Genomic DNA, 25,263 nt, shown 5'->3' on the forward strand with positions numbered 1-25,263 from the left:
GTCCTATCCAGAAGTTCCATTCAATGATTTAGTGAAAGTCCAAGAACAATTAAACATTTCCAGTGTAAAAGCTGTTTTTAATGTTACCGGTAATTCGTTATCCTGCACCCGATTGAAAGTTAGTTTGAATGTTCTCTCGTTAACCTTACACCCACTAGACATTAGATACACTTCGTCGGATCGCACACTAGCTACGGTTACTGTGTTTTGGTCATTTTCTTTATTGAGTTGGTGCTGAAAAGAGAGGGAGGGACTTTGATGTGTCCAGTTTTAAAGACGCAGGCACGTCGAGAGCACAAAAGATAATGCCAAGCTGCAATACAACTCTGGAAAATATGATTATATGGTCTATCTATATTATGTACGTAATAATGTAGACTAATCTTTTGCTATTTTGAAAGATTAAAAACAGAAATGTTGTATTACGGTAAGTAGGCTACAAACCGCCTGAAATAATGATATTTGTCTCCATCTACTGGTACAAAAGACAAATCCAGACGGACAAGAACCCGCATGCAACTCTGCGTGTGCAGTTGGCAGAATCTTGCGCAGCATGTTCCACAGGCTGAACCCACTGCAGGCTGACCCTCTTGAACAAGCCGAAATACTTCCTGTTAGCAACCAGCTCGAGGACGCTTGTGTCTGGTTTCCAAGACGGATTGCCTTGTGACTGTACACGTTGTCTTAGCGGTTTAAAACGAGTTTTTCTCAAAAGAAACAAGGGGACAAGCCAGCTGGCCACTTTGTGCATACGAACGGGCTTGTCAGCGTGTAGCTAGCTATGATTCAAGCTATCCACCTCGGAAAGTAACGGTAGCTAGGCTAGTAAATAGCTAGCAAGCTAATGCTAAGGTTGATTCTGACTTTTTGCTAGCTAATCGTCTTCACTAGCTTGCAGCTAAAGTTCTTTACCTCGCAATAACATTAGCTGACCAGTTGATTTCAAGATGAGCGAGCAACTTAAATTTATTGTTGAGCACCTGAATAAAGACCCCTTCAAGAAAAACTTTAACCTGATCACCTTTGACTCACTGGAGCCAATGCAACTTCTGCAAATTCTCAACGATGTTCTGGCCGAAATAGACCCTAAGGTGAGACAAATGATGTTTTGCAATGTACACAACAACCCCATACTTGATCACGAGTTGTCCAGTGGTGTATATAGTTGTCCCAGTTGATATTATGCCTAAAATTGTATTATCTTGATGATGACACCTGCCCCATTTGGAGCCCCACTACTATTGTGTTTACCAGTCACCCAAAGTGTGTGTAAAATGTGTGAATTACTTGTAAATCATATTTTATTTATTTCAGCAAACTATTGATATCCGTGAAGAAATGCCTGACCAGACAGCAAAGAGAATGTTCACTCTGCTGGGGATGTTGAAATACAAACCACCTGGGAATACGTCTGAGCCGTAAGTATTCTTCTGATCAAATCAAATCAAACTTTATTTGTCTACAACAAGTGTAGACTTTACCGTGAAATGCTATCTTACAAGCCCTTAACCAACAGTGCAGTTCAAGAAGAAGAAAATATTTACCAAGTAGGCTAAAATAAAAAGTAACACAATAACAATAACGAGGCTATGCACAGGGGGCACCAGTACCGAGTCAGTGTGCAGGGGTACAGGCTAGTTGAGGTAATCTGTACATGTAGGTGGGGGTGGAGGGACTATACATAGGTAACAAACAAACAGCAAGTAGCAGCAGTGTACAAGGGGGGGGGGTGATTTTTATGAATTGTTCAGCAGTCTAATGGCTTGGGGGTAGAAGCTGTTGAGGAGCCTTTTGGTCCTAGACTTGGCACTCCGGTACCGCTTGCTGTGTGGTAGCAGAGAAGTCTATAACTTGGGTGACTGGAGTCTCTGACAATTTTATGGGCTTTCCTCTGACACCGCCTATTATATAGGTCCTGGATGGCAAGAAGCTTGGCACCAGTGATGTACTGGGCCGTTCGCACTACCCTCTGTCGCACCTTACGGTCAGATGCAGAGCAGTTGCCATACCAGGAGGTGATGCAACCGGTCAGGATGCTCTCGATGGTGCAGCTGTAGAACCTTTTGAGGATCTGGGGACCCATGCCAAATCTTGAAACTTGAAACTCTCGACCCGCTCCACTACAGCCCCGTTGATGTTATTGGGGGCCTGTTCGGCCCGCCTTGTCCTGTAGTGCACGATCAACTCCTTTGCCTTGCTCGTATTGAGGGAGAGGTTGTTGTCCTTGCATCACACTGCCAGTTCTCTGACCTCCTCCCTATAGGCCGTCTCATTGTTGTCGGTGATCAGGCCTACCACTATTGTGTTGTCAGCAAACTTAATGATAGTGTTGGAGTCGCGTTTGGCCACGCAATCATGGGTGAACAGGGAATACAGGAGGGGACTAAGCACACACCCCTGAGGGGCCCCAGTGTTAAGGATCAGCGTGGCAGATGTGTTGTTGCCTACTCTTACCACCTGGGGTCGGCCACTCAGGCAGATTTCAGCATTAGAACACAGAGTGTTTACTGTCCTATCTTTTTTAATACAGGAGCAGTTTCAGACAGGGCCTGGTGACTGGCAGTAAGCCTGTGATACACCCTATCCTTCACTGGCTGCTGCAGAGGATCACAGAGCTGAAGAAGAGAGCTTACTTGGCTCGCTTCCTGGTTAAGCTGGAGGTGCCTGCTGAGTTCCTGCAGGATGATGTCATCACTGACACCTATCACCAGGTTTGTTTAACATTGGGCAAATTCGTTGGCCCGCCATGCAAAACAATTTGCCCGCTGACTTCAAGGTGCAAGCATAATGCTGCATTCATAACCAAGTGGGAAGGTGATGCATTCACGTGTTTTGAACTCATTCAGAAACACGTATTGGCTCATGGCCAACAAGCTGCATCAACCATAAACTAAAAGTACTGCTATAATGCCTGCAAACAAATTATGGTGTTTAAAAAAAACATATGAATTAATTGCTTTTTATAAATAATGTTTTGCTGTTTCATTTAACTATCGAAAATGCTGTTCTACCTTAGTAGGTGATGTCAGAGGTCAGCATGTGTGAGAAGTCAGAGCTCAGGGGTGATAGATGAGTTTCCCACTAGTAATTATCAGTTGGAGGGATGTTCAAGTAGATTTTTCCTAGTCATACGTGGTAAATGCCACCTTCCCACTAGGTTATGAATGCAGCATAACATTTAACATGGGATCATGGCTCCTCTTCTTACTAGACTAAAGAGATCACACAATGATGCCATGATTAAAACCATTATTTTATTATTTAAAGGTCACTGTGGTTCTGACAGATGCTATGTGATGCATAACTGAGAAATATGATTCATAGTTTCATAGTGTTTGATCTGTTGTTTTTGTAGTATGAAGAATTAGTGGAAGGATTCAAGACCTACCACAAGGAGTGTGAGCAACTGAAAAGCTCTGGCTTTTCCACTGCAGAGATCAGAAAGGTAAAAACGGGAACAACATTTTATGTTTTCCACTCATCACTTAGTATCATATGGAATTCTCTTAAGTTAAGCCACAGATGGGGATATGTGCACAGACACAGTGCTAAAACACAATCTTTTCCCTAACCTCAGGACATTGGTGCTATGGAGGAGGAGAAGGACCAGCTGATCAAGCGAGTGGAGAGGCTGAAGAAGAGGGTAAGGCAGGCAGGCATTCTGTTTGAGGAAGCCCACCCTGTCATAATGCCTGGAACTCACAGGGATTCACAGAGTAATGAAAACATGACCTCTCATACACGCCAAGAGATTCCTCGTGGTAATGAGACTAGACAGGCATCTGACAGGCTCAATGTTTCACCCTTTTACAGGGCAGATGAGTAATGGAGCGATCATTTAGTGGGTCATACTTTTAAGCCATGCCAGAAGGGGGAACTGAGTCAGTTGCAGTGGCTCCTGGCAGTCGTGTGAGGTGAAACTCAGATGCCGGCACAGTATCACAGTTTATTATGTGTCCAACAGGTGGAGTCAGTTTCCAACCACCAGCGGATGCTGGAACTGGCCAGACAACTACGGGTGGAAAAGGAGAGAGAAGAGTCTCTGGCTCAGCAGAAGCAAGAGCAGAAGAACCAAGTAATGAATTGACTTTTCTTAGTCTAGTTTACATCCTGTTTTGTCTACCTTTCCAATTTACAGGCTTTGTTATCCATATGATCAACTTTACTGCATACAGAGTACAAATAAGTGATACAGACTTTAGGGGAAAGGTCTACATGTTATCACAGATTGTTGTCAATTAGATATTCCAAATTCACCTACAAGTAGATTTATAAGCATGATGTTGGTTAAAACTTGATGTTTTTTTTTTTTAGATGCTGATAAGTATGTGTTGTCATTTGGATATGTTCAGCTTTTCCAGGCAGAACAGAGACTGCAGAGATCTCAGCAGCAGCTGAAGGACCTGCGACAGGCAGCAGCAGATGCCAAGCCAGAGAGTGAGTAGGCATGTTCTGCATCACCCTCAACGCCACAGCTGGTTGAAAGGTCAGGGACACATCAGGTCAGGCTGAATCTCTATTAATTGATTCACATGTATTAAGGCCCTGTAATCATGCTGATCTTTGATGTGGTCCATTAGAGCTCACCATATGTGGACTTGCCTCTTTTTTGTTGTTGTTGTCCTGATCTACTAGTAGCCTTTTTACAATCACACAGGAGATTTACACATTTACAGTTTAAAAAATGACGAAAGCGAAGAAAGACAGACATGAGACCTTGGTGTGTGGCACACCAACAAAGAATTTGACAATCCAATGACTCAAAATTTCACATATCAAAACATTTCTTAATGTGACTATTTTGTAATGGTTTTCGGTTTCATATAGGCCTACTGTGCATCAGAGCTCAACAGCAGCATTTAAGAGCACAGTCTATGTTGAGGTTACATGCCCTTGAGATTAGAGGTCGACCGATTATGATTTTTCAATACCAATACCGATTATTGGAGGACCAAAAAAAAGCCGATACCGATTAATCGGCGGATTAAAAAAAAAATATGTATTTGTAATAATGACAATTACAACAATACTGAATGAACACTTATTTTAACTTAATATAATACATCAATAAAATCAATTTAGCCTCAAATAAATAATGAAACATGTTCAATTTGGTTTAAATAATGTAAAAACAAAGTGTTGGAAAAGAAAGTAAAGGTGCAATATGTGCCATCTAAGAAAGCTAACGTTTAAGTTCCTTGCTCAGAACATGAGAACATATGAAAGCTGGTGGTTCCTTTTAACATGAGTCTTCAATATTCCCAGGTAAGAAGTTTTAGGTTGTAGTTGTTATAAGAATTATAGGACTATTTCTCTCTGTACGATTTGTATTTCATATACCTTTGACTATTGGATGTTCTTATAGGCACTTTAGTATTGCCAGTGTAACAGTGTAGCCCTACCTGGGCTCAAACCAGGAACACATCGACAACAGCCACCCTCGAAGCAGCGTTACCCATGCAGAGCAAGGGGAACAACCACTCCAAGTCTCAGAGCGAGTGACGTTTGAAACGCTATTAGCGCGCACCCCGTTAACTAGCTAGCCATTTCACATCGGTTACACCAGCCTAATCTCGGGAGTTGATAGGCTTGAAGTCATAAACAGCTCAATGCTTGAAGCACAGCGAAAAGCTGCTGGCAAAACGCACGAAAGTGCTGTTTGAATGAATGCTTACGAGCCTGCTGGTGCCTACCACCGCTCAGTCAGATTGCTCTATCAAATCATAGACTTAATTATAACATAATAACACACAGAAATACGAGCCTTAGGTCATTAATATGGTCGAATCCGGAAACTATCATCTCGAAAACAAGACGTTTATTCTTTCAGTGAAATACGGAACCGTTCCGTATTTTATCTAACGGGTGGCATCCCTAAGTCTAAATATTCCTGTTACATTGCACAACCTTCAATGTTATGTCATAATTACGTAAAATTCAGGCAAATTAGGTGGCCCAAACTGTTGCATATACACTGACTCTGCGTGCAATGAACGCAAGAGAAGTGACACAATTTCACCTGGTTAATATTGCCTGCTAAACTGGATTTCTTTTAGCTAAATATGCAGGTTTAAAAAATATATACTTTTGTGTATTGATTTTAAGAAATGCATTGATGTTTATGGTTAGGTACAGTCGTGCAATGATTGTGCTTTTTTCGCAAATGCGCTTTTGTTAAATCATCCCCCGTTTGGCGAAGTTCGCTGTCTTTGTTAGGAAGAAATAGTTTTCACAGTTCGCAACGAGTCATGTTAGCAGGCAATAATAACTAAATATGCAGGTTTAAAAATATATACTTGTGTATTGATTTTAAGAAAGGCATTGATGTTTATGGTTAGGTACACGTTGGAGCAACGACAGTCCTTTTTCGCGAATACGCACCGCATCGATTATATGCAACGCAGGACACGCTAGATAAACTAGTAATATCATCAACCATGTGTAGTTAACTAGTGATTATGATTGATTGATTGTTTTTTATAAGATAAGTTTAATGCTAGCAACTTACCTTCTTACTGCATTCGCGTAACAGGCAGTCTCCTCGTGGAGTGCAATGTAATCAGGTGGTTAGAGCGTTGGACTAGTTAACTGTAAGGTTGCAAGATTGAATCCCCAAGCTGACAAGGTAAAAATGTGTCATTCTGCCCCTGAACAAGGCAGTTAACCCACCTTTCCTAGGCCGTCCTTGTAAATAAGAATGTGTTCTTAACTTACTTGCCTAGTTAAATAAAGGATAAATAAAGGTGTAAAAAAAAACGGTGTCCAAAAATACCGATTTCCGATTGTTATGAAAACTTGAAATCGGCCCTAATTAATCGGCCATTCCGATTAATCGGTCGACCTCTACTTGAGATAGTTAATTTAGACAGTGTTATGCATACACTCTTGATCTTGTCTAATTTAAATGATTATGATGAACGGGTGTCTCAAGTTTAAGATGTGCATATCACCCTCCTTTACTTCAATGAGCAGGTGTGCCTCATTGTGTTTCAAAGAATGAGGTATCCTGATCAAAGGTGTAAGAACGAGCTTTGTCTTTGTCACTATCTCAGGCTTAATGAAGAGGCTTGAAGAGGAGATCAAGTTCAACTCCTACATGGTGTCTGACAAACTGCCCAAGGAGCTGGAGAGTAAGAGACGGATGGTGCAGTACCTGCAGAAGGTGGTGTCTGAGCCAGCCATGGGCCAAGCTGAGCTTGGGGAACTAGAGGACAAGGTGAGATATCTCTACCTACCTGGGCAATTAAGCTATAGAGCTTTGCAAGTTTGGTAAATTTGGTTCACACATATTACAACAAGAATGACTGACAATAGCCAAAAAGTTTGTTTCTGACAAATTGAAAGTTTAAGTCTGACTGTTCCCCACTTTGTCCAGATTCGAGAAAACAACATTGAAATAAACTTGCTGATTGAGAAAAGAATGATGCGAAACGACCCCATGGATGATAAACTGTCTCTTTTCAGGCAACAGGTGATTTAAAAAAATAAAAAAAAATCTTATTTTCTATTATCACATTCTTCAGAGATACAGTAGCCTTATTATTATATGACATAACACCAGCAATTACCTAGGATGAATGTTGTGTAAATTTCAGAATGCCATTCTCTGTCATTGATACTAAACTCAGCAAAAAAGAAACGTCCCTTTTTCAGGACCCTGTCTTTCAAAGATAATTCATAAAAGGCATGAGGAATGCAGATGTGGCCAGGGCAAAAAATTGCAATGTCGGTACTGTGAGACGTCTAAGACAGCGACAGGGAGACAGGATGGACAGCTGATCGTCCTAGCAGTGGGAGACCACGTGTAACACCTGCACAGGATTGGTACATCCGAACATCACACCTGTGGGACAGGTACAGGATGGCAACAACAACTGCCCAAGTTACACCAGGAATGCACAATCCTTCCATCAGTGCTTAGACTAATAGGCTGAGAGAGGCTGGACTGGGCGCTTGTAGGCCTGTTGTAGGGCAGGTCCTCACCAGACATCACCGGCAACAACGTTGCCTATGGGAACAAACCCACCGTCGCTGGACCAGACAGTACTGGCAAAAAGTGCTCTTCACTGACGAGTCGCGGTTTTGTCTCACCAGAGGTGATGGTCGGATTCGCGTTTATCGTCGAAGGAATGAGTGTTACACCATGGCCTGTACTCTGGAGCGGGATCGATTTGGAGGTGGAGGATCCGTCATGGTCTGGGGCGGTGTGTCACAGCATCATCGGACTGAGCTTGTTGTCATTGCAGGCAATCTCAATGCTGAGCGTTACAGGGAAGACATCCTCCTCCCTCATCCTGAGATGACCCTCCAGCATGACAATGCCACCAGCCATACTGCTCGTTCTGTGCATGATTTCCTGCAAGACAGGAATGTCAGTGTTCTGCCATGGCCAGCGAAGAGCCCGGATCTCAGTCCCATTGAGCACGTCTGGGACCTGTTGGATCGGAGGATGAGGGCTAGGGCCATTCCCCCCAGAAATGTCCGGGAAGTTGCAGGTGCCTTGGTGGAAGAGTGGTGTAACATCTCACAGCAAGAACTGGCAAATCTGGTGCAGCCCATGAGGAGGAGATGCACTGCAGTACTTAATGCAGCTGGTACTGACTGTTACACCAGTTCCTGACAGTTACTTTTGATTTTGACCTCCCCCTTTGTTCAGGGAAACATTATTCAATTTCTGTTAGTCACATGTCTGTGGAACTTGTTCAGTTTATGTCTCAGTTGTTGAATCTTGTTATGTTCATACAAATATTTACACATGTTAAGTTTGCTGAAAATAAACGCAGTTGACAGTGAGAGGACGTTTCTTTTTCTGCTGAGTTTAAATCAGACATGTCTTTGTCAGCTATATGAATTTGTATGAGCTGGCTGTTTGTGTATGGTTAAGAGTTTGCTGGCTCTTTGAACTTTTGTGGATGATTGATGTTGTCTGATGAAGTGAGGCAACTTTATTAAAATATTTATTCATGTTACCATATTGATATTTTAATACTTTGTTTTGTTGTTGTCTCTTTTGCTATAGTGAGGCAGATCTAGGATGAACTGCTCTGGTTTGGTCACTGTTGTGATAGCCTTATCTCCTAAACTATTCTATACCTGTGAAATGTGTGCAGGTTCTGCTTGGTTATTTTGTGTGAATTAGAATAAATATATATATATACAGTACCAGTCAAAAGTTTGGACACCTATTCATTCCAGGGGTTTTCTTCATTTTTTACTATTTTCTACATTGTAGAATAATAGTGAAGACATCAAAACAATGAAATAACACATGGAATTCATGTAGTAACCCAAAAATTGTTAAACAAATCAAAATAGATTTGAGATTCTACGAAGTAGGGCCTCCCGAGTGGTGCAGTGGTTTAAGGCACTGCATCGCAGTGCTAGCTGTGCCACTAGAGATCCGGGTTTGAGTCCAGGCTCTGTCGCAATTGGCCGCAACCGGGAGACCCATGGGGCGGCGCACAATTGGCCCAGCGTCGTCCGGGTTAGAGGAGGGTTTGGCCGGCAGGGATGTTCTTGTCCCATTGCGCTCTAGCGACTCCTGTGGCGGGCCAGATGCAATGCACTCTGTTTCCTCCGACACATTGGTGCGGCTGGCTTCCGGGTTATGCGGACATTGTGTCAAGAAGCAGTGCGGCTCGGCAGGGTTGTGTTTCGGAGGACGAACGGCTCTCGACCTTCGACTCTCCCGAGTCCGTACAGGAGTTGCAGCGATGGGACAAGACTGTAACTACCAATTTGATACCACAAAATTGGGGAGAAAAAAGGGGTTAATTCTTTTTTTTTTTTTGAATAAGAGATTTGCACACTCTTGGCATTCTCTCAACCAGCTTCTTGAGGTAGTCACCTGGAATGCATTTCAATTAACAGGTGTGCCTTGTTAAAAGTTAATTGCATTTGAGCCAATAAGTTGTGTTGTGACAAGGTCGGGGTGGTATACAGAAGTTAGCCCTATTTGGTAAAATACCAAGGCCATATTATGGCAAGAACAGCTCAAATAAGCAAAGAGAAACGACACTTCATCATTACTTTAACACAAGGTCAGTCAATGAGAAAAATTTCTAAATGTCATCAAGGTAAAGGGAAGAATCTAAAATATATTATAACACTTTTTTTGGTTACTACATGATTCCATATGTGTTATTTCATAGTTTTGATGTCGTCTATTATTCTACAATGTAGAAAATAGTAAAAATAAAGAAAAACCCATGAATGAATAGGTGTGTCCAAACTTGACATATTCAGAGTATTCAGACCCCATTACTTTTTCCACATTTTGTTACGTTACAGCCTTATTCTAAAATTGATTACATTTATTTTTTTCCTCATCAATCTACACAGAATACCCCATAATGACAAAGCAAAAACAGGTTTAGAAATGTTGGCTAATTTATTTATTTTTAAAAACTGAAATGTTACATTTACATAAGAATTCAGACCCTTTACTCAGTACTTTGTTGAGGCACCTTTGGCAGCGATTACTGTACAGCATCGAGTCTTCTTGGGTATGACGCTACAAGCTTGGCTCTGTATTTGGGGAGTTTCTCACATTTCTCTGCAGATCCTCTCAAACTCTGTCAGGTTAGATGGGGAGTGTTGCTGCACAGCTATTTTCAGGTCTTTCCAGAGATGTTAGATTGGGTTCAATTCCGGGCTCTGGCTGCACCACTCAAGGACATTGAGACTTGTCCTGAAGCCACTCCTGCGTTGTCTTGGCTGTGTGCTTAGAGTCATTGTCCTGTTGGAAGGTGAACCTTTGCCCCAGTCTTAGGACCTGAGCACTCTGGAGCAGGTTTTCATCAAGGATCTCTCTGTACATTGTTCTGTTCATCTTTGCCTCGATCCTGACTAGTCTCCCTGCCACTGAAAAACATCCCCACTGCATGATGCTGCCACCAACATGCTTCACCGTAGGGATGGAGCCAGGTTTCCTCCAGAGGTGACACTTGATATTCAGGCCAAAGAGTTCAATCTTGGTTTCATCAGACCAGAGAATCTTGTTTCTCATGGTCTGAGAGTCTTTAGGTGCCTTGTGGCAAACTCCAAGCAGGCTGTCATGTGCCTTTTACTGACGAGTGGCTTTCGTCTGGCCACTCTACCATAAAGGCCTGATTGGTGGAGTCTTGCAGAGATGGTTGTCCTTCTTGAAGGTCCTCCCATCTCCACAGAGGAACTCCGGAGCTCTGTCAGAGTGACCATCGGGTTCTTGGTCACCTCCCTGACCAAGGCCTTTCTCCACCGTTTACTCAGTTTAGCCAGGCGGCCATCTCTAGGAAGAGTCTTGGTGGTTCCAAACTTCTTCCATTTAAGAAATATGAAGGCCACTGTGTTCTTGGGGACCTTCAATGCTGCAGAAATGTTTTGGTACCCTTTTCCAGATCTGTGCCTCGACACAATCCTGTCTCGGAGCTCTACGGACAATTCCTCATGGCTTGGTTTTTGCTCTGGTATGTACTGTCAACTGTGGGACCTTATATAGACAGGTGTGTGCCTTTCCAAATCATGTCCAATCAATTGAATTTACCACAGGTGGACTCCAATCAAGTTGTAGAAGCATCTCAAAGATGATCAATGGAAACAGGATGGACCTGAGCTCAATTTCGAAACTCATAGCAAAGGGTCTGAATACTAATGTAAATAAGGTATTTCTGTTGTTTACTTTACTTTACTTTGCGAAAATGTCTAAAACCCTGTTTTCGCCTTGTCATTTTGGGGTATTGTTTGTAGATTGCAGAGTTAAACATTTTTTTAAATCCATTTTAGAATAAGGCTGTAACGTAAACAAAATGATGAAAAAGTCAAGGGTTCTGAATACTTTCCGAAGGCACCGTATATATGCTGGCTGTATCTGTATGGACTGTATCTGTAATAATATGACTGGTGTGGCTCTTCAGGCATCGATTATAATTCGTAAGAAGGAGGCGAAGGCGGAGGAGCTGCAGGAGGCCCGGGAGGAGCTAGCTGCACTAGACAGAGAGCTGAACCAGAAGAACAGCCAGGCACGAGACCAGGACGGAGACGAGGTCATCCGGGGAGATGAGGTAACATTACAGTAACTAACCGCCTCTCATAGCTCAATACTCTTGTCTGAACATCATCATCCACACCAATAGTAATCACCTTCCTCACCAGTCAATGTCTAGGGTCAGATACTTTTTTGAGGTGATTGAAATATTGTCATTTTGCAGCAAAAAAACTGCTACCATTATATACAATCTGCTCAGTAATCACTTGCTACGTTGTACAGTTGCCCACCACTCAAAACTGAACATCACTATCCAAACTTTCTCAGAAGATAGTAAAATGCATCAGAGATCATATATTTTCCATCTTTAGGGGTAGATTGATTAAACATTCTACTGTTTGCTTACATCTACTACGATACATAAACTTTGTTGATAAGGGTGACGTGCGGTAGTTGTGGATCCCAGTGAACATGAGACGCTATTTCTGCTCTTATGTAAACATAGTGGAGCTCACAGGCTAATGCTACTTATCCCTGTTCCCCTCACTCTCCCACTTTCCCATGCAAGGTTAAAAATAGACCACAACAGGGACTACCCGGAACCAGGACAGTATTTAACAAACTGTCTGAAATGTATTTTATTTTTATATCTCTATTGTGTAAATATTCTTAATTAATTCAGCAAAACAAACTATTTCAGTGTAAATCCTTCAACTAACTTTGACATCTATGGAGGATATTTTACCGCAAAGAAAACAAACTGTCATGAGGTTTTGTTTATATTTTTTACTTTTATCGCTTTTTCGGGATATCCAATTGGTAGTTAGTCTTGTCCCATCGCTCCAACTCCCCTACGGACTCAGGAGAGGCAAAGGTTGAGAGCCATGCGTGCTTTGACGCCATGTTTGGTTAGATCACTTAGTATTAACCATTGGCAGAGAAAGGTCTCTCAAATTTGAGTGCTTTTTTGCTTCTGCAACATAGTGCCAGGAGCCATCACTCCTGTGTGTCAACACACCCTGTGCCTGGCTCTGTAAGATCAAGGATAAAGAGAACGACCACTCTTCACATCTCAGACTAAGCCTGTTCCTGTTTGCAGCGCGACCTTCGGCCATTAACAGGTCTATATAGTTGGTGGTAGCTGATGCATAGGGCATGTGCTGTACCCATATGTTGTCTGAGTGGTTTATGGGCAGGTGTTCCACACTCAGTGAAAACATTGCGCTGACAGCTGGACAGGCTGGCGAAGCACAGGAGCTGCATGTCTGAAATAGCATCCACTTTCTCCCTGCTCTCCTCCGTGCCCTGTTCAAAGTGTGTGGTTTCATCTGCTCCTCTGGATAATGAGTGAGTGTGTTTGATGTGAAAGGAAACTCTAAACCTGACTTTTTCTCAGTATGGTAACAGTAGGTGAGAACAGAAGGGAGGGGGAGTCAGGGGATTTATGGTAAATGGAAAGGGTCTAGTCACACTGGGCTTATCAGTCTCTCCTGGGGTCCATGGGTCATGGTGGAAATGAGCACCTTATCAGAGGTATTTTCCATTATGCTGCTAACATGTCATCACATGTCACCCAGCAACTGCTCATCCTCAGTTAGCTTGCTTTTACACCCACTACAAACTAGTCCACCATGTTGCTAGTGTTCCATCATTACATATACTGAGTGTACAAAACATTAAGAACACCTTCCTAATATTGAGTTTTTGGTCTCAGAACAGCCTCAATTCGTCAGGGAATGTACTCTACAAGGTGTCAAAGCGTTCCACAGGGATGCTGGCCCATGTTGACTCCAGTGCTTCCCACAGTTGTGTCAAGTTGGCTGGATATCCTTTGAGTGGTGGACCATCCTTGATATACAAAGGAAACTGTTGAGCATGAAAAACCCTGCAGCATTGCAGTTCTTGACACAAACCTACTACCATACCCCATTCAAAGGCACGTAAACCCTTTGTCTTGCCCATTTACCCTTTGAATGGCCACATACACAAACCATGTCGCAAGGCTTAAAAATCCTTCTTTAACCTGTCTCCTCCCCTTCATCGACAATGATTTGAAGTGGATTTAACAAGTGACATCAATAGGGGATCATAGCTTCCACCTGGATTCACTAGGTCAGTCTGTCATGGAAATAATCATGCTTTCTGTTCACTTACACCCCAAATTCCCCCAACGTAAATAACAGATGTTTTTGCTCAGTCTGGAAAAGCTATTCACCTTGCAAAAATGGATTTCACATATAGTAGGTTACTGCTATTTATAAATATGCTCAGTGCATATACTGTATGGGCACAATGTTTCATTATCTATTAATAACTGGGTGGTTCGAACACTGAATGCTGATTTTGGCTGAAAGCCGTGTTATATCTGACCGTATACCATGGGTATGGCAAAAAATATATATTTACTGTTCTAATTACGTGGGTAACTAGTTTATAATAACAATAAGGCACCTCTGGGGTTTGTGAAATATGGCCAATATACCACGGCTAAAGGCTGTATCCAGGCACTCTGCGTTGCGTAGTGCGTAAGAACAACCCTTAGCCGTGGTATATTGGCCATATACCACACCCCCTCGGGCCTTACTGCTTAACTATCCCAATGTGCTGCATTTTCCAGAACTATCCTCCTGTTCTGAGTATGTGTGTGTCTGACACAGGGTCATGATAAATAGTTCAAACCCTTCAAAGTTGTGTTGGATAATTTAGCAGCTGTTTCGGGGACATATTGGATGTGACGAGGGAATGCTACGCAGCCTTATTCTGGCTGCTAATTCCCTCTCAACCTTGTCTGCCCTTGATGTCCCAAAATAAAACAAACCATACATTCTTGCGCACAAGACATGCATGCCCCAAGTGACTTACAGGACATTTTCTGGGATTCTCCAGAAGGAATACATTTTGACATGCACAGGAGTCTGAGGCACCTCGACCCCCCAGTACTGCCTCACCCTCAGCATTTGTCTTCTCCAAGAACAGTTTACATTGTTCCATCACTGCTGGATACTAAGCCACATTACAGTAACTCTCTCTTTTTCACACTCCCCAACTCACTCTCTCAGACATGGGTCATGTCTGTCTCAGTAGAAACTGAAGGGGATGACCTTGCTTCAAGATGTGGTTTCCCTTGTGTATTTACTTTTTCTTCACTGACGTTTGATCTGTGTGGGAAGAAAGTAAAAAAAAAAAATCAAAAAGTTTTTATGTTGTCATTTCTGTCTCGTTCCATTTCTCTTAGCATATCTTTCATGACAATAGTCTCTCTCGATTCTTCTCAGTTTAAACGTTTTGTCGGGAAACTGCGCAGCAAGGGGACGGTGTTCAAGAAGAAGCGGCAGGAGATTACCGAGCTGAGAGCTGAGTATGGGGTCTTGCAGCGGACAGAGGAAATTCTAAAACAGAGGCACGAGGTCGGCCAACAGCAACTGGTAACTATGCACCACAGCAATCCCCTTCGCAGCAATCCACCCTACCACCCTACCTGCTCCCCTCCATACCTCATAGAAGCCCCTGTATGTGTATAGTGGGACACTTACCTTTCCATCCTGCCCTTGTTCATGCAATGTACATTAACAGTAAAGTGACATACCTTCCTGGAAATGACTTCACACCTCCGTTCCCTCCCAGCTCCTGACTTGCTGATAGCCTGGCTGACACAGTAAGGGCTGGGCTGCTGCTATTTGCGATGGCTGAATCTGCTCTTGTCTCTGTCTGACGCTGGTATTTTTTTAAATCAGTGGATGTTAGTGTCTGAGCCCTCTCCTCTCACCACCTGCATTCCTGTTCCCATCACTCACCCACCTAGTCACCCCAGTCCAACCCCAGTCCCCAGTCCCAGTCCAGTCCCCAGTCCAACCCCAGTCCCCAGTCCAACCCCAGTCCAGTCCCCAGTCCAACCCCAGTCCCCAGTCCAACCCCAGTCCAGTCCCCAGTCCAACCCCAGTCCCCAGTCCAACCCCAGTCCAGTCCCCAGTCCAACCCCAGTCCAGTCCCCAGTCCAACCCCTTCAACCTACAACTATGAACCATTTGCTGCAACAATGTTGGTTATAGCCTACTGTATAACCCAAAACTTACTAGAAGCCCAGCTTGCAACTGTGAACTATTCATATCAGAACCAAATATTATAATGTCATTTAATGAGGTCATTTACATTCAGTCTTTATCTGTGAACAGATCTGCAGGAGGGATGGGTGCTACATGGGAAGGAAATTGTGTTTATTTTCATAGATCACAGATTTCTCACTCATATAATAGACCACACACACGTCCTGCTATCTCAACCGCATGTAATCTTCTCTTCTTGGAGAACAAAGTGGCCTCTACTCCCAGGTGTTGAGCTGACCCCTGCCTGTTTGTATGGACACAACCCTTCACAGTGCTTCGAGCACAGGCGCCAGGGGTCATTTCAGGACTAGGCTCCATGCTGCTATATATCCTCCCAGAAAGAGAGGGAGTAACTCAGTCACTGTTTCAAGTTTCAAGTTTTATTAGTCTTATGTACAGGATGTACATGGTAAACACCGTCCAACGAAATACTTACTTGCAGGTTCCTTCTCGACAATACAACAACAATAAGAAATAATAAAAGATACGAGTACAAACATAAAGTAAATGGCAGTAGAATAGAATAGTACATTTTAGCGTAAGCATAATATAGGAAGGCACAATTTATAGTCCAATATTTACACATGTATCAGGGAAGGGGGGATTGGGGCCAAGTGTTTAAATTGTGCAGTTGTGATGTGTGTGTAGCATGAATATATGTGTGGGTGTGGAAAGTCAGTGCAGGTGGTCAGTCTAGTTCAAGTGTTCAGCAGTCTGATGGCTTGTAGATAAAGTGTCTCTGAGCCTGTTGGTATCAGACCTCATGTTCCGACACCGTCTGCCCGACGGTAAGGGAGAGAACAGCCCGTGGCTGGGGTGTGTGGGGTCCTTGATAATGCTGCGGAACTTCCTCAACCACCGTTTCTGAGTCATAGCTATAGGCTTACATTTGTTGACATGGTGCAAACGAATCATTAACAATTAAGTCAGGTGAGCCACTGTATACATTACATGGAGGTTTACTCATTGCAAACTATTAACTTGAATTCACTGATTTCATCTTACTGCCTTGCAGCTCATGTGGGTGTAGACTACATTGCTCAAGTGCCAGGTGTTTCTAGTGAACTCTTGCCTGGTCCAATCCCTAAACTGACATTTGCCTCAGGATTCTAACACTGGACACAATCGCATCATTTTATGCTGCTGCATTACAAGGCTGTCATATTTTGTGTAGTTACTGATGTATCACCCCATATGCCCTCTCATGCTCTTATTGTGGTCCATTTAGCAATCCATGGAGGCACAGAAGGGGATCTCTGGGTACAGTGACACTCAGGAGGAACTGGAGAGAGTGTCAGCCATCAAGAGTGAACTGGACGAGATGAAGGGGCGCTCGCTGGACGACATGTCAGAAATGGTGACTATATCAGGGGATCGGAGCCACTGTCTGAGTAGCATGTCACTTTACCACAGTGATAGATCTTTCCCCACTCCAGACCACCCATACTCAGTCACAGGATCATGCTGATTGCGTTCAGACGCCCCTTCTAATGGGCTACACAAACACAGCACAATTTGTTTTACCAGAAGTGTTCTAGTCCTGTTTTGTTTGTGTCATTGATTTATTTGCATTGATTTAGTGACTTGATACGTTTTGAAATACCACTTGTGCGTAATTAATCTGTCTTTTTGTGGGGAAAGGAAGAGTAATTGCTGAGTTTTAAGCCAAGTTGGATCACCAAATCACTCTGTTTTATCAATCTGTCATCCCATTGCATTGAAGTCCAAATAGAACCAGTTGCAGCCGTTTAGGCCCCAGTCCAAGATGTTTTTGAAATTATTTAAAGGGTAGTCAGGGCTTGTGGTTAAAGCTGGCAGCTTGCACACTTGTGCTGCTGCCAATGATTCAAACATCCCTGGCTGTAGTCACAAAGTTGACTTTCACTCACTTCACAATCTCCTGTTTGGCCTTAGATAGGTTTGCCTCTGAATGCACACCCTGTAAGGCCCCTGCTTGTGTACAACACAGGTGACATAAACTCAGCAAAAAAAAAGAAACGTCCTCTCACTGTCAACTGCGTTTTATTTTCAGCAACTTAACATGTGTAAATATTTGTATGAACATAACAAGATTCAACAACTGGGACACAAACTGAACAAGTTCAACAGACATGTGACTAACAGAAATGTAATAATGTGTCCCTGAACAAAATCAAAAGTAACAGTCAAAATCAAAACAAACCCTGAACAAAATCAAAAGTAACAGTCAGTATCTGGTGTGGCCACCAGCTGCATGAAGTACTGCATTGCATCTCCTCCTCATGGACTGCACCATATTTGCCAGTTCTTGCTGTGAGATGTTACACCCACTATTCCACCAAGGCACCTGCAAGTTCCCGGACATTTCTGGGGGGAATGGCCCTGCCCTCACCCTCTGATCCAACAGGTTCCAGATGTGCTCAATGGGATTGAGATCTGGGCTCTTTGCTGGCCATGGCAGAACACTGACATTCCTGTCTTGCAGGAAATCACGCACAGAGTGAGCAGTATGGCTGGTGGCATTGTCATGCTGGAGGGTCATGTCAGGATGAGCCTACAGGAAGGGTACCACATGAGGGAGGAGGATGTCTTCCCTGTAACGCACAGCTTTGAGATTGCCTGCAATGACAACAAGCTCAGCGCGATGATGCTGTGACACACCGCCCCAGACCATGACGGACCCTCCACCTCCAACTCGATCCCGCTCCAGAGTACAGGCCTCAGTGTAATGCTCATTCCTTCAACGATAAACGCATATCCAACCATCACCCCTGGTGAGACAAAACCGCAACTAGTCAGTGAACAGCACTTTTTGCCAGTCCTGTCTGGTCCAGCGACGGTGGGTTTGTGCCCATAGGCGACGTTGTTGCCGGTGATGTCTGGTGAGGACCTGCCTTACAACAAGCCCTCAGTCCAGCCTCTCTCAGCCTATTGCGGACAGTCTGAGCACTGACGGTTCAAGACATGGTCCTGAAAAAGGGACGTTTCTTTTTTTGCTGAGTTTATAATGATTATTATGGTCATAGTCATCTTTAACTGACATTTCTGTGGATTACTTTTCCCACCAAATCAGGATGTTGGCAGATGGGTTGAAATATGTGATGCTTTTTTTCAGGTGAAGAAACTGAACTCAACAATAGTGGAGAAAAAGTCTGCCCTTGCTCCGATCATAAAGGAACTGAGGCCTTTGAGACAGCAGTGTCAGGTGAACGTCACATGCTATAAAACGTTTTCTGCAGTTTCATCTTCAAATTGTGTCATTACACAGAGCTGTGTCTATAGAATAAGCTAAATGTACAGTACCAGTCAAAAGTTTGGACACACCTACTCATTCATGGGCTTTTCTTTATTTTTACTATTTTCTACATTGTAGACTAATAGTGAAGACATCAAAACTATAAAATAGCACATATGGAATCATATAGTAACCAAAAAAGTGTTAAACAAATCAAAATAGATTTTAAATTCTTCAAAGTAGCCACCCTTTGCCTTGATGACAGCTTTGCACACTCTTGGCATACTCTCAACCAGTTTCACCTGGAATGCTTTTCCAAGAGTCTTGAAAAAGTTCCCACATATGCTGAGCACAAAAAAATGCAATCGCCCAAATAAATGCTTCAGAGTTCAAGTAACAAACACATCTCAACATCAACTGTTCAGAGGAGACTGCGTGAATCAAGCCTTCATGGTTGAATTGCTGCAAAGAAACCACTACTAAAGAACACCAATAAGAAGAAGAGACTTTCTTGGGCCAAGAAACACGAGCAATGGAAAGCATTCCAGGTGAAGCTGGTTGAGAGAATGCCAAGAGTGTGCAAAGGCTGGTAACTCAAATTAACTTATCCTCTGCAGCAGAGGTAACTCTGGGTCTTCCTTTTCTGTGGCGGTCCTCATGAGAGCCAGTTTCATCATATCACTTTATGATTTCTGCCACTGCACTTGAAGAAACTTTGAAAGTTCTTGAAATTTTCCGCATTGACTGACATTCATGTGTTAAAGTAATGATGGACTGTCGTTTCTCTTTGCTTATTGAGCTGTTCTTGCCATAATATGGACTTGGTCTTTTACCAAATAGGGCTATCTTCTGTATACCACCCCTACCTTGTCACAACACAACTGATTGGCTCAAACGCATTAAGAAGGAAAGAAATTCCACAAATGTACTTTTCACATGGCATACCTATTAATTGAAATGCATTCCACTACCTCATGAAGCTGGTTGAGAGAATGCCAAGAGTGTGCAAAGATGTCATCAAGGCAAAGGGTGGCTACTTTCAAGAATCTCAAATATAAAATATATTTTGATTTGTTAACACTTTTGGTTACTACATGATTCCACATGTGTTATTTCATAGTTTTGATGTCTTCACTATTATTCTACAGTGTAGAAAATAGTCAAAATATAGAAAAACCCTTGAATTAGTAGGTGTGTCAATTTTTGACTGGTACTGTACAACCACAGATTAAAAAGCATTACAAATCATGACATAAGGCCAAGAGATTTGACAAAAGAAGGGGGGAAAACCCTGAGGCATCAGCCAGCTGCTGTTGACTTCATGCAGGATTTTTGTGGAGTCCATTAACGATAATTGAAACATAGTCTATGTGTATAGTGTACGACAGGGAAAGCACCTCACATCTCTCAGCTAAAGCTGGGGATCATATTTTCCAGATTGTGTTCCCTGAGTTGGTTGACCATCATACTGGCTAACATTTACTAATGATGAAAAGTTATGTCAGAAATGTATGAATATACTCAGCTAGAGCTTATGCTTAAGTAAAACGGTGCAAATACATGTGCTTTGATCTGATAATGATATGAAAGGGGTTGGGGAAACTAGAACTTTTGCATACATAACATACTATAATGGTGAAAAGTGTTGTCATTGTACTCTGTCTTTTTAAATACTATAGAATATGTCCATGTATGTGTATCTCTTTGTGTTTATATATCTGTGAATGGGTATTCCTTTGGGTTCATGTATCTGTGAATGGGTATTTCTTTCATGACAGGAGCTAACTCAAGAGTATGAGGAAAAGAAGGCCCAGTATGACAGCTGTGCTGCAGGTCTGGAGAGTAACCGATCCAAACTAGAGCAGGTATAATATGAATGCTATGTGTAGACCCCTGGCCTATCTACTAACACACCCAACAGATCACCACATATCAAATCTTCTCTATTTACATCATTGGAATGTGCTCTGCGTGAGGACCAGTTCAGTACTGCCATAGCAACAAGCATCTGATGCTTCAGGCCTGATGCTTCCGTTTCCTATTGCCACATGTTTTCATTCACCACCTCCATTGCAGGAGGTGAGAGCTCTGAGGGAGGAGATGGCTCAGGAGGAAAACCGATACCACTATATCAACTGCATGAAAGAGGTAAGTGGTTCAGGTAGCAAACAATCCCCTCCCCCAACACCTGTTCTGTGACCGTCAACCAGAGCTCTCTCTCTCTGCCCATCTCTCTCTCTCTTCACAGATCATTGAGATGCAAATGCAGCGAGCAGCAGAGGAGATGAAGGCTTACGTGTCTCCTGATCCGCAAGAGAGGAGGAAGACCATCAGGTGAGTCTGCCAGCTGCTTAGGACTTCTATTACCGCAGTCACCTCCATATGCTACGATAACAACACAATGGGTGCATACTGTATGCTACTGTTGCCACCCACCTCCCCCTATACCTCCCTCAAAGGACACACTCACACAGTCTGTTAGTAGATTCACCCTAATAGGTCACCCTCATTTCCAAGTGTGTCCAGAAGTATTGCTTTGCTATAGAAAAATATGTAAATATATATATATTACTGGTTTAATAAAATATGTTATGGATGTTTGCTATGTTGTTATTCAACTACCAGGTAGTATTTTCCTTGTAAAACTCACAGTAATGTCATAATAGCAGCGTTGAGCTTGCGAAAGTGAAAAAGCTCACATGAACTCTGACCCCCTGGCTGTTTCACAGGGAGCAGTACATGAAGAACATTGCAGAGCAGGAGTCCCTGGGCAAGGTGAGCAGAGAGGTGCTGTTTGTGCTTTGTCAGGGTGCAGGCACGGTGCCAATCCTGTGCTGCACTGGCATCTGAAATGGATCCCCTGCAAACACAGGCACCATACTTTGGGTTCCTTTCTTTTTCACCCTGATAAGAGGGATGCCAGAGAGGAGGAAGGGTATGGCAGAGGGGGCTCAGCTGCATTCCTGCTAAACCATTTGGCCCAGTAGACAAGCTGTAATGTAGACGTGCTGCTGCAGTAGACCAGCAGTGGAGGCTCCTCAGAGGAGGAAGGGGAGGACCAACCTCCTCAGTGAATTTCATAAAAATTGTGAAACATTAAAAGAGTAATCCTTTTTAAATAAAACTATACTAAATATATTCACATAAAAAATAATTGATTAAAACACACTGTTATTTATGAAGATCTACAGTAGCTTCAACAGCACTCTCTAGGGTAGCACCATGGTGTAGCCGAGAGGACAGCTAGCTTCCATCCTCCTCTCGGTACATTAACTTCACTACAAAACCTAGGAGGCTCATGGTTCTCACCCCCTTCTATAGACTTACACAATATGCTGTAATAGAAATAAGTCCATGCTCATACAAACATTTTTACGGCACCGACCACCACTGCACACCAGTATAGGTGCAGCTTGTATAACACAATGTCCATCCTCATCACTGGAGCAGCTGGAGGGATGCATGCGGATTTCTCTCTACCCTAGCTCTGTCCTAGTCCTCATCTACACTCATCTACATTTCCCCACCCCTGTCACATTCGTGACAAGCTACTTCTTTTTTAGGGTTATGAATAGGCTATATGCTAATTCCTAGTAAGTATTTGGTTGGTCAAGCTTCCCGTTCATTTATAAAAGGATGGCTTGCCTTGCAATTTATAATGAAAAGGTATTCAACTGAAAAAGGCCATTTAACAATGCTGATCATACACTGTATGCATGTTGGGCTGACATTAATTCTTAGTCTTTCCCTTTGGACAACAACAGAAGTTGCGTGAGCAGCAGAAGACTGTGAGGGAGAGCCATGGGCCGAACATGAAGCAGGTGAAGATGTGGCGCGACCTGGAACAGCTGTTGGAGTGCAAGCGCCAGTGCTTCCTGAGGGCCCAGAGCCAAGCCTCCATTGGCCAGGTCATCCAGGAGGGCGGTGAGGATAGGCTGGTGCTGTGAGGACGAGGAGAATATTAAAGCAGGGCCAACTCGGGTACACTAAGCTCTACCACAATGACCAGGACTTCTCACTCATCTAACTACTGTACTTAGTTAGCCAGTTATAGTTAATTAATCTGTTCTGTTTGTCTTGCATTATATCTATTTTTAGGTGAGATAATTACTCTTCATGTATCAAAACTACTCTGCTTTCATCGCCTACAGTTAAAAGGATTCCATTCATCCAATCTGTGTTAATCCTGGTTTAGTTAGCGATTTGTGTTTTTTTGTAAATAATCCCAAAGTAGGATTTAGTTTAACTGATTTATCTCCTGTGAGGAACACCTTTCTGGTGATGATATTGTGAGAGTTGCCTGATGAATCCAGAACCAAAGGGACACATGTACCAGGAGGTTTCAGCCAGATAAGATGTTTAACTCTCTCTGGCCCTCTGACTTTAAACAAATCCACAGCCTCCATTTTAAGAATACAGCTTAAATCTATGTGTCTAAAGATAACAGCGTACAATGTGTTGCACTTGGGACGCAGCTGCACTCAGTTATTTTGGGAAACAACAGCCACGACCTTGGGTAAAGGAGCTTGCCAGTTTTGGAATTCAACTGGGCCTCTGGTTCAGACGGGACAGTGCAGAGTGAACTAATCAAGCATAATTTTCTTGCATCTTGTACTTTGGTGAAGTCTATTTCTTTGTAACACCTCTATGTAACACCTTTATTTGTTACATAAATTATACTGAACAAAAATATACATGCAACAATTTCAAAGATTTTACTGAGTTACAATTCATATAAGGAAATCAGTCAATTTAAATAAATTCATTAGGCCCTAATCTATGGATTTCACATGACTGGGCAGGGGTACAGCCATGGGTGGGCCTTAGAGTGCATAGGCCCACCCACTTGGCAGCCAGTCCCACCCACTGGGGAGCCAGGCGCAGCCAATTAGAATTAGTTTTTCTCCACAAAAGGGCTTTATTACAGACAGAAATACTCCTCAGCACCACCACCCCCCACTCAGACAATCCCGCAGGTGAAGAAGCCGGATGTGGAGGTCCTGGGCAGGCGTGGTCACACGTGGTCTGCGGTTGTGAGGCCAGTTGGACATACTGCCAAATTCTCCGTTTTTTTTGGAGGGATCTTTTGGTAGAGAAATGAACATTCAATTCTCTGGCAACAGCTCTGGTGGACATTCCTGCAGTCAGCATGCCAATTGCATGCTCCCTCAAAACTTGAGACATTTGTGGCATTGTGTTGGGTGACAAAACTGCACATTTCAGAGTGGCCTTGTATTGTCCCCAGCACAAGGTGCACCTGTGTAATGATCATGCTGTTTAATCAGCTCCTTGATATGCCACACCTGACAGGTGGATGGATTATATTGGCAAAGGAGAAATGCTCACTAATAGGGGTGCAAACAAATTTGTGCACTAAATTGAGAGAAATACACTTTTTGTGCGTATGAAAAAAATTGTTTGTTTTTTTCAGTTCATGAAACATGGGACCAACACTTTACATGTTGAGTTTATATTTGTGTTCAGTGTATATATTATATGAGTTACATAATATCCTGTTGTACTTCTCATTTAACTTTGTTCATAAAAATATATTCTTATAGATTCTCTGGAACTTTTGTATACTTATTAGCGAGTAGTTCTGAAAGTAGGCCACATGAGCCAAAAGTGGTTCATTAAAATTGCATACCACGTCACATATGTGCAGATATGTACACCACGTCATTGCTCTCCCTCTCGCTCTGCTGTGCGTGCATCTTGCTAGCTGTCACTCAATTCGTGAGGAGCTAAAGCTCATTGGCTACAACTCGAATTGCTAGGGTGTTGGACCATGTGGTGGAAAATGTAGAGAAAATGTCACATATTTCAGAAAAACAGTCACTTTCAAACTAGGGATTTCGTGGCTAATTGAGGTAAGATCGTAATTCTGCTCATAGAATATGCATTTATGAACTACACATTGACACATCCAGTCCAAAGCGGGAGGTTTAAAAAAGACTTAGTAGTCACCAAAGTTCCGGAGC

The 25,263-nt window shown here is 42.9% G+C and overlaps 2 protein-coding genes across 2 annotated transcripts in view; one reads left to right on the forward strand and one right to left on the reverse strand.

The window, feature by feature from the left end:
* LOC120061665 (breakpoint cluster region protein-like) overlaps positions 1-196 on the reverse strand; it is a 37,894-nt gene extending 37,698 nt beyond the window's left edge. The window contains exon 1 of the mRNA XM_039011592.1: positions 88-196. The gene's annotated coding sequence lies outside the window, so the exon portion shown is untranslated. The remainder of the gene's footprint in view (positions 1-87) is intronic.
* A 499-nt stretch (positions 197-695) lies between these two features.
* On the forward strand, positions 696-24,012 carry ift81 (intraflagellar transport 81 homolog). The gene is made up of 18 exons (XM_039001715.1): positions 696-1,091; positions 1,315-1,418; positions 2,531-2,711; positions 3,356-3,445; positions 3,578-3,643; positions 3,965-4,075; positions 4,353-4,437; positions 7,053-7,216; positions 7,376-7,471; positions 11,895-12,041; positions 15,241-15,390; positions 17,297-17,425; positions 19,163-19,252; positions 21,061-21,147; positions 21,359-21,430; positions 21,531-21,616; positions 22,012-22,057; positions 23,047-24,012. Exons 1-18 carry the CDS (start codon positions 948-950, stop codon positions 23,227-23,229), a joined length of 2,031 nt encoding a protein of 676 aa, XP_038857643.1. The 5' UTR covers positions 696-947; the 3' UTR covers positions 23,230-24,012.
* Positions 24,013-25,263: the final 1,251 nt, after the last annotated feature.

This window comes from Salvelinus namaycush, chromosome 1 (assembly GCF_016432855.1).
Source record: "Salvelinus namaycush isolate Seneca chromosome 1, SaNama_1.0, whole genome shotgun sequence".
NCBI lineage: Eukaryota > Metazoa > Chordata > Actinopteri > Salmoniformes > Salmonidae > Salvelinus > Salvelinus namaycush.